General features: G+C 44.7%; 1 protein-coding gene across 1 annotated transcript in view; it reads left to right on the plus strand.

The window, feature by feature from the left end:
• Positions 1 to 1,505: 1,505 nt before the first annotated feature.
• The window catches only part of FRAS1 (Fraser extracellular matrix complex subunit 1), a 466,514-nt gene continuing 453,902 nt past the window's right edge, over positions 1,506 to 14,117 (plus strand). The window contains exons 1-2 of the mRNA XM_022599506.3: positions 1,506 to 2,598; positions 9,407 to 9,438. Coding sequence (XP_022455214.2) covers positions 2,523 to 2,598; positions 9,407 to 9,438 — 108 coding nt within the window. The 5' untranslated portion in view covers positions 1,506 to 2,522. The remainder of the gene's footprint in view (positions 2,599 to 9,406; positions 9,439 to 14,117) is intronic.

Raw genomic sequence — 14,117 nt, forward strand, 5'->3', positions numbered from 1 at the left:
TATTATTTTCTTATGAGCTACGTTTTTTCACCCAATAATATTTTAAAAACATCTTTCCATGTCAATAAATATACATTTAGGATATTTTAAATCTCTGTATAATATTGAAGTTTATGGAGGAATCATAATTCACTCAACACATTCTGTATTATAGGTTGTTCCAAGTATTTCACTGTTTAAATTGAGGCAGGGGCAGAAGTGGTGTATTTTAGAATACCTCCTTATCTGAAGCAAAAAGCAAAGCGTCTTTGGAAATCCTGTTTCCTTTTTATCTCACCTCTTCTTTTTATACCTGGCCTCCTCTCAGGGACTTACTCTTTTGCTCAGTCCATTCTTTCAACAAACGTTTAATGAGCACCTACTATGTGCTTCAGCTACAAAGGTGACAATCTCTGTCCCTGAGACCGCCACAGCCCAGGAGAGGCTTGCACAACCCCTGGGTCTCGTGAATACTTAAAGATCAGCGCTAGGTTGTCAGACGTTTCCTTTTGCTTGGGCTAATTGTAACAGTTACAGGATCTGCCGGTTACAATTTATCGAGTTATTCTGAAAAGTGAATCGTTCCTACTCGTGCTAGTGCGGAGCAGAACGTCCGCTGGATTATGGTGATGGGACTGGAAATAAATTGGGCCCCTGCTGTTTCACAGCTCGGAGTTCAATGCTTGGACAAACTCCCCTTTGACAGGCTAGCCCATCTGAGGTCAACCGAGAGACCCAGGACGTCTCTTCTCTGGGCCACTCATAATCCAGGCAGCATCTTTCTGATGCAACTATTCTCATAAAATAATTAACCCTAGACCAGCTATTTTTATTTGGTCCTATAAAAATATAGCTGCCGGCACTCAGTCCTGACCAGGAATCAAGACCTCCACTCTTCAAGGGCATGCCCCAGTGTGCCCTGCCCTGACATTTACTTCCCAGTCTTTGGCATTTGGGGGCGCAGCTGGAGCCACCGCGCAGAGGCTGCGTAGTGTTCCACTGACAGCCTCTCTCAGGGAGAGGGAAAGGTGCGTTCGCGGTGGGAGGCCTCGCCTAGGACACACACACCGATATCCTCCCAGGCTGCTGGTAAACCCACGATGCGACGACCTGATGGTCTCAGAGCAAGGACGATGGATCAGATCTGCCTCACTCTCTTAGTGCAGCCGGAGTGGCGGGGTGTGTGTGTGGGGAGTAGCGCTGGGGTCCTTGAATGTGGGCATACCCCCTCCCAAGTGAGGGCTGTGGATCCGGTTCGCGGGTCCCTAGGCTGTGCAGGAGCCAGGACCACGCCATCTTCCCCTCCAGCCCTCCCTGGTGTGACCACTTTTGATGCCGCCCCAGACAAAGGCAATCTGAACTCCAGCAGAAAGAATAAGGGGATCAGGTTGCTCTCTCGGCCTCCCCTCACTCCCCCCTCCTCGCTTCTCCCCTTTCCACGTGACTCTCTGGAATCTTTTGCAAAAGCTCCGAGCCTCTGGGTCCATTTTCACCCGGAGCAAAGGAGAGAGGAAGGGTGGGGGCGGGGGGAGGCGGAGGAAGGCGGAGCGTGTGTCCTTTAAACGCGGAGTTCCAGAGGGGGGCCTTATTTTGTGCGTTTCCGGGCTCTCCGGTCGAGTGGCTCTAGTTCGGAAGTCCTTTCCAGGCTCTCTAGCATTTTCCTCGCTGCATTTAAAACCATGGCTCCTCCTCCGCTCCCGTAATCATACCTCGACCCAGCAGACCGGCTCGGGGTGCACGGGGCGGAGGTGGCCGGTGGCGCCGAGCGAGCCGCGCCCCGCAGCGCTCCTCGCCCGGGCTAGCGGCGGGGGCGGGAAAGTAGCGGCGGGGTCCCCGGCGCTGCCGCCCCCGGCTTTCCTCAGAAGCTTTCGCGGAGTCTGCGGCAGGGAGCGCAGCCCGCGGCGGCGGCGTGCGGCTGCAGCGCCGGCGAGTCCCACGAGCCGTCCGCAGCGCAGCACGAAGTTTCCCGCGAGCCGCCCCGGGTGGCTGAGGTCCGCCGAGCCGGGTGGCCCAGGCCAGAAGGAGGAGTGGGTGGGTCTTTTGGGGCTCCTGGCGACCCCCTCGGCCGACGCTGCGAGTGTCAAGCGAACTTTAGAAAGCTGCTGCTGAAGAACCTGCGCCGGGATCTCCACGGTTGGGGACCCGGGAGCGGGCGGGTCCGGCCTGCGGGAAATGCGGGGAGATCCAGTCGGCTGGTGACGGGCAACTTTCCGGCGAGCCTTAGCCGCGGGCCACTGCGCCCTGCCTCCTCTTTTATTCTCCCGAGCTCAGCCGACGTTGGCGCCCTGCTCTGCTGGAGAGCTAGGCGCGCTCTCCGCCAGGCAGTGAGTGAATTGAATCCCTCCCCCTCCCCCCCGCCACGAGAGTGTCGCTCTCGCCCGTCCATCGCCTCATTTCCCCGGAGGTGACCGCCCGCTGCCCGCCGCCCGTCGCACCCCGCTCTCGGGGCGCCCAGCCTGGGACGCCGAAGGCTGCGTTTTGGCTGAGAACTGGTTCTTGGATGCTGAAGGCTGGGCTTGCCCAGCTTGGGTGCAGAGGCGGCAATGAGTGTCTTCAAAGTGTGGCTCGGGGTGGCCCTGGCATTGGCGGAATTTGCAGTATTGCCTCATCATTCTGAAGGTGAGAGAGCGGTGCCGTGTGTGTGTGTGTGTGTGTGTGTGTGTGTGTGTGTGATCGTGCTTTTTAAAAAGCTCAGCGGGTGTATGGCATTGTGGGTCAGATGGAAGTTTTTTGGGGGTGGGTGGGTGGGTGGCCGTGGAACTAGAGGGGGCTTTTTGTGAGAAGATTCCAACTCCTGATTGTTTTGTATGCAGATCACAAGCCCCACTCCCTCCTCCCTCTCTGCCCTGAGTGCATTTGGGTGGGTGGGTGGGTGGCCGACCGAGGTGCCATCTCTGAAATTGGATTCTCTTTCTTCCCACTTCCCCGGTGCCCCCGAATGGAAAGCATCTACATGGAGCGTAGGTGAGGAGTGAACAATTGCAATTACCTGTGTAAAAATACTTATGCTCCTATGAAAAATAAAATCCGGCACCTTAAAACCCCCTTCTCGCCCTCCCTCCTAACCGCAATGAGTCTACCCGTAAAGTCCAATTAAGATTTTATAAGGTGGTTAGAGCGTGTTCTGGAAGTAGACAGTTCAATCGCACTGCAAGAAACCTCCCCAGTACAGAGAGGCACGAGCCTGCCTCTTCCCCAGAAAAGAAGTGGTTAATAAGAGTTTAGCTCCGTTCTCTGACTTCGCCCCCTGCCTCCCAGTTTTCCTCCGAGGCTCCAACCTACGTGTAAAACCCTGGAGCTGGGGGTGAGAAAGGAGGAGATTGTGGGAGTTGTCGCCATGATAGCAAGAGCAACGTGAGCTCAGGCAAATAAATTAATCGATAAGGAAATCAAGAGTTTGGGGGTCCTAGGATGGCGGGCCCGGGGACGCGAGGCGGCGTGAGCTCCCACCTGCCTAGAGTCGCGAGGAAAGTCGCCTAGCGGGTGCTTAGGGAGGGGGAAGGGAGGCGGCGGGCTGAGGAAGGAGGCTTAATCTACCGCGCAGGGCTCTCGGCTTCCCCTCCCGGCTCCGTTCATTATTCATCCAGCTGCGGGAAGAAGAGTTCACCTGCCCCGCGGCAAATCAGAGCCGCAGCCGCGGCCGTCGCGGGCGCTGGGCGGGGCGCCTTCTCCGCTCGGGTGCGGACCCGGGCGTGGGTCTGGGGGCAGCGGCAGCCGCCGAGGAGGACACAGCCCTGCTCGGATCCACCTGCAGCCACCCGAGCAACGGCCTTTTCCTAGCTAGCTTCCCGGGAGAAAGTGACGGTGGCTTTGGAAACGCACGGCAGTGGGGACTTTCCCGTGGGTGGAGCGACCGCCAGCCCGCACCCTCCCGGGAATTATATCAAGTGTGTATCATCCCCGGGAAGTGCATGTCTGGGGCCTGTGCAGCCTTTTTCAACCAGGGCATAACCTGTAGAACCGTGTCTTTTGTATGTGTGCGTGTGTATGCAAACTTAAAAGGCAATAAAACGTATAGAGCTTAATTGTAGTAAAGCACATGGGAGAGTCAACCTAGGCCACCCAAATGTGAATTTGAGACAGAAAAATTACGTTTGCACTTGGTGGTGGCAGTTTCCTATTTAGGATCATGTTCCAGCAACGCGGAAAACGTGCTGTCCGTCCCCGATAGCTCACCAGGGGGCAGTTGGAATGATGTAAGAGATTTGCTTTTCAGAATCAAATCTCTTGAAATTACAAAAGCCATTATTACTAAGGGCCTGCAGGGTTCGCTCTTTGGAAGAGTGGTTGACAAAAAGGGCAAAGTTTAAAAACGTCCAAAGTCTTCTGATGGGGGAGGAGTGTAGGGCGCGAGGGGCGCTATTCCTCCAAAGATTCTTTGGAAACTTTGCTTCTTACTCTTTCAATCCCACCTTCAGAACATTCTAGAATCATCCCACAACTTGGATTCTTAGGTATCTGAGAGTTTCCATCCAAGTCATAATGATGCTTACCTAATAATGAATGAATGGATATGGACATTTACTGAGCACTGTACTACTTGCCTCGCACTATGCTAAACACTTTACATACTTTATCTCATTAAATTAATTAAATGATAACAGTCCCACGGCCAAAAACTCAGCTGTCATCTGATGAGTCCTTTGATTTGGTTCCGTCAAGGTTTTCTTTTTCTCTTAAAAATACGAGCATTGAGGTCAAGAATGGAGAGCTTAAGGATATTAGAGATTTCCTCAAGTTTTTATTATTAGCCTTGGAAGTGAGTTTTAAAAATGGAAAAGAAGCATTCACACGTGTGGGTCTCTTGATGCAACCTACTCTGTGATACTGTTGCTGTCCGGGCTATGGCAGAATTTGTTGTTTTCTTCTCAATGCTCAGAGAGCATGTCATATATATTTCTGGTGCACCAGTTAATAATTCTATAATTTTAGTTGATAAAGATACAATCTTCCTCACCTAACTGTGTGCTCGCAGAGGGCTTAGGATGGCTCCTGGTTATTATCCTTCCAACTCAGCTCCTGGTACACAATAGGTGCTAAAAAATTTTGGTCAGGTGAATGAGTATTGCCAAATCACGTTTCAAATTAAGCTTAGACTGTTGCTGTGTGACCTTGAATGAACCACCTAACTTCTTTGGGCTGTGGTCTGTTATTCACCAAATGCAGAAGTTGGCTAGGTGATAGCTCTAAAATACTTCTGCTAATCATCCAGCATAGCAAAAAAAAAAAAAAAAGTTCAGTATTTGCTGCCTTATTTTTGGTCAGTTGCATCTTTCTAGCTCTGAATTTTATTTTAATTATTAAAAGAAAAATGAAGGTTTACAAGCAGGTTATTGGCAGTGTTATTTTACATTTCCTTATATCGCCAAGCTGACAAACTACTGTGATTTGAGAACTTAATAAAATCAACAAGTCACAGAGAAACTTCTAGCAAATGTGGGTGCTTTCTGAATCAGATGTGTTTCTGGAGAAGTACATCTTGAGTTGTGTCGGCCCGTGGAAATCCTGTGAAGTTACACTAGATAGAACATGTTGGCTGTGGATAAAGAGTCTTGAATTGGTTAAGAGAACTGAGTTCCAGTCTATGTCCATCACTCCCCATGTGACTTTAGCCAAGCTTACAATCTTCCAGTCTTTTTCCTTTAAATGCCATTAGCAGAATATACTGAAAAGGATCATTTGATAGACAGAGTGTTTTATTTATGGGTGGATCAGCATATTTGGTTCCACTCTTGGTAGAAGAGTTCCTTCTGTGTAGGATTCAGTGCTTAAAACTCAATGTTAAGGAAGGAAAGACATTGGATGGGAAAAAATAGCCTATCTCTTCATTCTTTCATTCCACAAATCTTTATTGATAGCTTATATATCAGGTTATTAGGTTATGTCTGGTAGGGACGTACAGACAATGAAAAAAAATAATGCCTTCCCTCAGGGAGTTTGCATACCTGGAAATCATTAATATAGGTAAGGTAGCAGTAGGGACATGTAAACGTTGGTCCTTGGTGGGTTTCCCAATATTGAATAATTGCAACTCAGCATCTTTTGGCTTTTGCAACTACCAGCTAGTGGAAATAAAGGGTGTTGTATTGTCATAGGCTCTTATTTCCATCATATTGCCTTTCTGTTCTCCTCTGGGGATTGGATTCTGGGTGTTACCCTCTGCAAATAAATCCTTTAGTGAGAGCATGGTCATCTGTATTCGCCGTTGTGGACTTGAGTGGTAATATTACTCAGTTTTACTCAGATATGAGTAGTCATAAAATACTGTCCACCACTTGCCTCAGGAGAGGAGAGGGGACTACCAACATGGCATAGTTGGAGTCGTGTGCCAAATCTTACACTAGTTCAAAAACTGTCGGCCCATTTGTGTTTTAACTACCCTGTTAATTGATCTGACTCCTGGTTGACAGTAATCAGGACAGGAGCCGTCCCGTCAGTCCAGAAAAGGATTCTATTTTAACTATTCCACAGTGTACAAGCCATATGCTGAATTATAGCACAAAATAAAGCCTGAACATTTAACTACCAACTTGTGGCTGCTTGTTCCTAATGAGTCATATTTTTGTGATACCATGCTGTCCAAACTTCTTCATATGTTATGGTCATGTGCCACTATTTCTTGGAACAAATGGGTCTGACATTTTGTGACTTGGATTTAACCTCTCTAATTTCCTCATGTTATCAGGTAGGGTTTCCATAGTGAATAGTTTCAGGATGTGAGTACTGGTGCAAATTATATCTCACATTTCCTCTGAAAACTTCAGATTTTATACACGTGTCTCATAATAGAGTACATTCTAATGTGCCAAAGGGCCTGAAAATGGATATGAAACGACATTTATTTAAATGAATATGGAGTGACATTTTGCCTATGTGACCTGCAAGAAAGGCGCCAACCACAGGAGGAAGGTCTCAAGATCTCAGCCTCCTTCTTGGCACTATGTGATCCCTTCACCCAGCACAACTTTATGCACTTTCTCACAGGTGTCAGAACTTAAATTACCTGCCTTCTCAGCTGTATTCCATGCCCTGAAACTGGCAAAGTCTCTTATTTTCCTGTTTTCCCTTGAAGAAGGCCTGTTTCTCCTTCTAGATCTTCATCATCAGTTAGAATTCCCCTTCAGCTGGAGTTTCAAGTTCAAATAAAGCCCAAATCAAAACTTCAGGTAGAGTTGCAATCATTCCAGTGCTCCTTAAGAAAAGAAGTGACTAGTGGAGAGAGTAACTTTGTTTTCCAAAGTATATGAGTTGATCCATTAGTGAAAGGCAGAACGAGAAGCTGCACCTAGCACCCAATGCCAACAAACCTCCCGACTTAGTCTGCTGGTGGGTGTGAAGCTTGTGCCAGTGTGGGAGAAACATGCTTGCTTTGGAGGATTGCATCTGGCATTGGGTGGTGATGAATGTTTTTGATGGGACTCGGCATCACAGTAGAAAGCTTTCTTTTTTTCTACGGGGAAGCAATGAGGTTTTGGAAGCTGTGTTAAAGGAGACTCATTTCTGCAGCTGCCTTTCGGGTAGAGATGTTGTGTTTTAGGAAAGCCCTCAGAGGCCAAGGCTTATTTCTTTTAGAATTGTACATCCTAGAGCAACCCAAATCGAGTTATTTCCCTTTTCCAATGATAGAATTTATCGGCAGTTACACATAGTTTTGACTTGCGTTTCTAACAGATGTTTGGCTTAACCAAGTGTGTTTGTGATGCCACACTCGATGCTGCTTTATTTTTTCATGTTACTGTGATTTGATAACATCTGTCTAAATTTCCAGAAATGGGTTTTGATATGAGTACTTGGATACATCTTAAGATACCTGATTCCTTTTGGAGCTTTGAAAGTTTACTGGCCTTTGGGGGGTAGTGCTATGGAGGAGGGTAATAAAATTACTTGAGGATGGCTTCATCTAAAGGTTAAATTTTGTTTGTTTATTCTAAAGGTTAAATTTTGTTAAATTGTACCTAAGTGAGCTTTATGTTTAACTTTTAAATGTGAGAAGTAATTAAATAAGTCCATTTACATAATTTAGGAATTGCATTGTGTTGATATATATTTATGTACTTATATACGATTATTTTTTTTATTATTTATTTTTTTGCGGTACGCGGGCCTCTCATTGTTGTGGCCTCTCCCGTTGCGGAGCACAGGCTCCAGACGCGCAGGCTCAGCGGCCATGGCTCACGGGCCCAGCTGCTCCGCGGCATGTGGGATCTTCCCGGACCGGGGCACGAACCTGTGTCCCCTGCATTGGCAGGCGGACTCTCAACCATTGCGCCACCAGGGAAGCCCACGATTATTTTATATATATCCATATCCACATGTCATATGATTATTTTATATATATCTATATCCATATATGTGTTTATATATACATATATATCTATATATATATATCTATATCTCCTTTCTTATGATATACCATAGACTGAAATACTGTCTTTGGAACAGAATTTCTTAAAACTAAGTCAGGAATAATTTCCCCCCAACATTTTATCTCAAGTTATTCTTATTTGAATTTCAAGGGCACAAAAAGTCATTTCAGTAAATTTGCCCATGGAGAGCTTTGATTCAAACCCCAAGTGTAAATAACCGTCTCCTTTTCTTTGAATATTGTTCTTAATTCCATTATTAGTAGATAAGGTAGACCAGTCCTTTCCTGAGAAGTTAATAGTACTGAGACTTCACGAATGATCTGTTGGCATCCAAGCACTGTAGTAAAATGTGTCCTTCCCTCTTTGGACATTAAGTGTGGCACATTGTCAAGGTGTGCTCTGTCTTGGTGTGTGTATGCTATTTCAGTCTGCTTTGCAGCCTGTTTCTGAGCTAGTATCTGTTAGCACACTGCCTACATGTTTATAGGTTAAATCAACACCTGCTGTGCTGTTCAAAAATTGGTTTAGAAAAAGCATAATTTTGTGGGCTGGAAAGCTCCATGAAGGAGATGGGATCAAGTTCAAGGAAATTGATTAGACCAAATGCATTTCCTGCAGGAAACAAAAATGAGTAAAGGCATTGGCATATGAAAGCATTACCATGGGATCCTAAGTTGGCCTCTTGGGTTGGACTGGAGAATTTGTGTAAGCAGAGAGTGGCAGAGAAGCCTGGATAAGTAAATTGGGACTGGATTAGGAAGGCTTTGCTGATTTGTCATATAGGAAAATACACCAGTGTATTTATAGCATGTCGTTATACATACATTTATTTTAAAATTCAAATAATGAGTTTTAATAATGCTTTCCCTCATGCGTGTCCAAGAAATGTTGTTTTGGTGTATGGGATTCTTTCCCCAGGGGCAGAATCCTCAAGCTTTGGAAAGAGCACAGTTTACTGATTATGATGCATGTAGATGCAGTTTTAGTGTACTTTGGCCAGGGCAGTGCCCACTGGTCTATTATGCATCCCTTTTAATTCTTGTTTTGTTTTTTCCCCACAGGTGCTTGTGTCTATCAGGGTTCCTTGTTGGCGGTAGGTCATTCTTCATATATTTGGTTTATTTATTTTGCATGTAAAATGCTTGATTGAAGTTACTGAGTGAGTGAGGTGACCCTGTCATTGTAAAATGTATTTATTTTCCTTTTCAGTTTGAGGATTATCCCTCATTCTGGCACAATCATGCTCAATTACTTAATACCTTTTCCAGAGTGAATTAGTTCCATTTGGATACTCAGGTATTGGAAGAGAAGTTCAAACACCCAACACCAACTTGCATTCCATGGCTGTCTTGTGAGTTCTTTCAATCAGAGAGAAAATTAGATCCCATTCTTTTGTCAGATATGAGCTAGGGCACAATTTGTTTATCTTCCAAACAACTTGTTTGCTTCTTCCTTTGAATCCCCCCCTCCAAAAAGATATACAATTATTGAATACAATATGGAGGATCCTGACTGTTGCTTTGAATTATACTTTTAAGTTTTGGTAACAAACAAATTAACATTTTATCTCTGATCCTTTGGCACGTAGAGGAGAATTGATTTTGAATTTAATGTCGGGATCACTTGGGGGAAAAGCTGATGCAAGATTCCTGCATTTCTTTTCATTAATAATGTACTATGGTGCATAACAGTGTGTTAAAAGCCAATCGAAAAGACCGTCTACACTCCATCAACTCTAATAAGTGGTGTGACAAGTCATTCTTCACCACTTTTTTATTTTAGTTTAATAAAGGCTGTAATAAAAACAAAACTCAGATGGTTGGGAAGGGTTTGCTCATTTACATCCCAACCCGCTATTGACATGCGTGATACCAATATGTCATCTTGGATTGTCCTTGTGGTATTGAAATAGATGAGAAATATTTGAAATATCTGAGAGTCTAGATAATTGTAGATGTTCACAGTAATATTCTTGAATCTGAACTTTATGTAATATAGTTACTGCTCTGGAGATTCATGTGTTTTTTCCTTCCTTATATTTTTCTGTTAAAGAATCAGGTGAAAGCCATTTCCACTCTCTTTCCCATTCCATGCCCTTAAAAGCCTATTCTTGCTTCTGTTTATTCTTTAATACATTTTAGGAATCATTTTAAAATCAAAGTGCTATAAAATACATCATCAGTTTTGGGGAGCTGTAGTAGATATTATAGACAAGTTAGTTGTCCATTTTAATACAGAGAAAATTGCTTATTGTATAGAGTCCTTTGTAACTTTTCAATATCTTTTCATGGCTATCGATCCACCTGATACATGCAGCAGATCAGTGAAATAGGCAGGTCATGTATTATTTTATACTCTCCCCCTTTTTAATGAAGAACCAAGGATGAGAGAGAGAGAGGCTTGCTAAAGGTAATTGACCATTAAGGGGTGGACCAGAACAAAACAACCTGTCTTCTTTCTGTTGTTCTCCTGAATCTGAAGAAAGTGGCTAGACTACCTTCTGTGTTTGATGGGCAGCATGGTATTGCACATTTGAATACGAAAGCATCAAGTACGGGAAGAGGTCAGTTTGGTTTGATCAAGTTAAAGGAGTGGGGGCACTAGCACACTCCTGACCCCTCTAGTTGCCTTCTTTGCTTACCAAGACTCTGCTATGTTTGTTCCTGCACCTCCTCTAGCCTGATGTACTTGTGATTGTGGTTATGCAACTCAGGCAGAAAGACAATACATTTACTACAATAATAAAGATTATTATTGAACAAATATTTACTGAGTGACAACTCTGGACCTGCTATTCTAGGCACTGGGAATGCGTCAGTGAACAAACAGGAAAAATGCTTGCCTTCATGAAGCTCGAATTCTAATGAATAAAATATTTAGAATGTCAGATTAGTGCTAAGGAGGAAAACAGTATGGGTGTGGGGAGATAGAAAAGGCTGAATAGGGGACAAGGGTGGCCTCTTGAAATGAGGGGATAGGGAAGGGCGCCCTGAGAAAGTAAGGTGACATTTGAAGAAAGACCTGAAGGGCACTATAAGAGCTTGCCCCTTGGATACCCAGGGAAAGAGAATTCCACAGGGAGTGTAAAGTCTGAAGTGGGAGCTTGCTTGGCCATTTGAAGAAGTACTTGGAGGTCACTGTGGCTGCAGCGCGTGATCCAGGGGGAGGATGGCAGGAGATGAGGTCAGAGAGGTTGGCAGTGACAGAGCAGCGTGTCCTTCTATGGACTTTAGCTTGTCCTTTCAGTCAGGTGGGTGAGCCACTGGAGGAGCTAGAGCAGAAGAATGACAAAACCTGACTTATAGTTTAATTAAACTGCTGAAATGGGAATATGAAAAGAAATAGCATTTGTTTCTAGGGAAACTATGTTGAATACTTTAAAAAAAGACTCTGTAGAGGTGAGTCACTGAAAATTTGCTGTCAAATTAAGTATGAGAGAAACAACTATAAAAGATTGGGGGAAAAGCACAAAAGTCCAGAGAGATTCTGCATTCGGATTTATCTGCAACCTCTTGAAGTTCCCTTTCTATTTTAAGGAACTTCAAACTGGAATGGGGATGATGCATTGTGGCCATAGCTAATTGTATGAATAATTCATCGCTGCTCTCTTGCCACATGGCCTGGTCTTGAAGAAAAGCACTGCACCTGCATCAATGAAATTGAATGAATGTGCATTTATGTATTTTGAATTAAAATACAAAGCTTAAGAACATTTATATACTGTTCTAGGATTCTCTGATTAAACAACTCCTTGGGTGAGAGGATTTCTATGGTAAGAGGCATCACAGCCAGGGGCTGGCTTTGAGGATAGTGGCATGGTGTCCCAGCCCCAAACCCTGTAAATTCTACCCACGTGCATTGTAGAGCTGGGAGTGACTTTGGAGGTCATGTAGTCCAAACTCTCCATTTTATAGATGGGGAGAGTGAGGCAGGGATTGAAGTTCTTGTGCTTCCTTCATTACTCAGGTGAGTGACCAGAAGTGGAAAGTGGGTCTGGTTGAGAATGGCAAAGCACCAGCTTCACCCAGAATTCCATGAAACATACCAAGCAAATGAGAACACAGATCTAAGCTCTGGCTACTAGTTGCTAACTCTCAACCTGTCCTGTGAGGATTCCTTCCACTGATACCTTTTCCATCTCATCACTTGTTGCCCGGGAAGCTGCCAGATAGAGTGGTTCATTCAGGGCCTCTGTAGTCTGACAGACCTTTAAAAAAAATTTTTTTTTAATTGAAGTATAGTTGATTTACGATGTTGTGTTATATAGCGCAACTATATAGCTAGGTGTATAGCAAAGTGATTCCGTTATACATATATATATATATATATATATATATATATATATATTCTTTTTCAGATACTTTTCCATTATAGGTTAATACAAGATATTGAATATAGTTCCCTATGCAATACAGTAGTTCCTTGTTGTTTATCTATTTTATAGATAGTAGTGTGTACCTGTTAATCCCAAACTCCTAGTTTATCCCTCCCCCTTTGATAACCATAAGTTTGTTTTATGTGTCTGAGTCTGTTTCTGCTTTGTAAATAAGTTCATTTGCATCATTTTTTTTAGATTCCACATATAAGTGATACCATATGATACTTGTCTTTCTCTCTTTGACTTACTTTGCTTAGCATGATAACCTCTAGGTCCATCCATGTTGCTGCAAATGGCATTATTTCATTCTTTTTTATGGCTGAGTAGTTGTCCATTGTGTATATGTGCCACATCTCCTTTAGCCATTCCTCTGTCGGTGGACATTTAGGTTGCGGCCACGTCTTGGCTATTGTAAACAGTGCTGCTATGAACACTGGGGTGCATGTATCTTTTCATATTAGGGTTTTTGCCGACAGACCTTGTTCTGATTCTTCCTCATCGGCTACAAACCAGCTCTGTGACCAAGTTACATAACCTTCCTGAATCTCTATCACCTCCTATGTGAAATGGGGATAAATAGAGCCTCTCCTGAAGGGTTTTTGTAGAGTAAAGGAGGTAATGTGGGGAAGACACCCAGACACAGTGCCTGGTGTGTGCTTTTCTGCAATAACAAAATTCCTCTTTACCAGCCAAGAAGAAGGACAAGAGGAAGGAACTGTTATTCGGCACCTGCTATGTATTTCATACTCTCAGCAATCCCAGGAAATAGGCGTTGTCTTTACAGATCAGGAACCTGAGGCTAAGAAACTCTTAAGTCACTTGTTCAAAAATCACACAGCTAGTCAGTGCTAGAGGAAGAGGGCGTTGCAACCTGGGTCTGACTTCAAAGCCATTCCACCGAGCATGCCGTTTCTCGCAGCCAAGCCAGTCTGCTTGTTGTCTCTGAACACAGCTAGCTTATTTTACCATCAGCTCTATGTGCCCACCCCATCCCTGCTGCACCTGTCACGCAGTTGTCTCTGCCAGCCTCTGTCCCGACCTCCCGCAAGAGCCAGCTGTCCCTGGCTCACCCCTTCCTATTTAGCTGAGGCTCTCCCACACTAGTGTGTGCTAAATTCACCACACGAAGCAAGGAAGGTTTAGGGGTTATTCCATCTTAACGTATAGTACATGCTATATTATATATATGTACCCACACAAATCCCCAGCAATGTGCTGTGTTTCCCAACTTCTGACACCTCTGTGGACTCGTGGAGACACTCTGGGGTCATTGGGTTCTAAGCCCTATGTAGCCGTCTCTCAGTTATGTACTGACTTTGTCTGTCTCTCTTCTTTCTTTAACACTGTCTTCCCTCCTTTCTCTTCTTTCCATTCCTCACGTCAGAAAATACCCG

The sequence above is a fragment of the Delphinapterus leucas genome, chromosome 5 (assembly GCF_059928025.1).
Source record: "Delphinapterus leucas isolate spDelLeu-1000000601 "Yukka" chromosome 5, BTC_Dleu_Yukka2, whole genome shotgun sequence".
Lineage (NCBI taxonomy): Eukaryota > Metazoa > Chordata > Mammalia > Artiodactyla > Monodontidae > Delphinapterus > Delphinapterus leucas.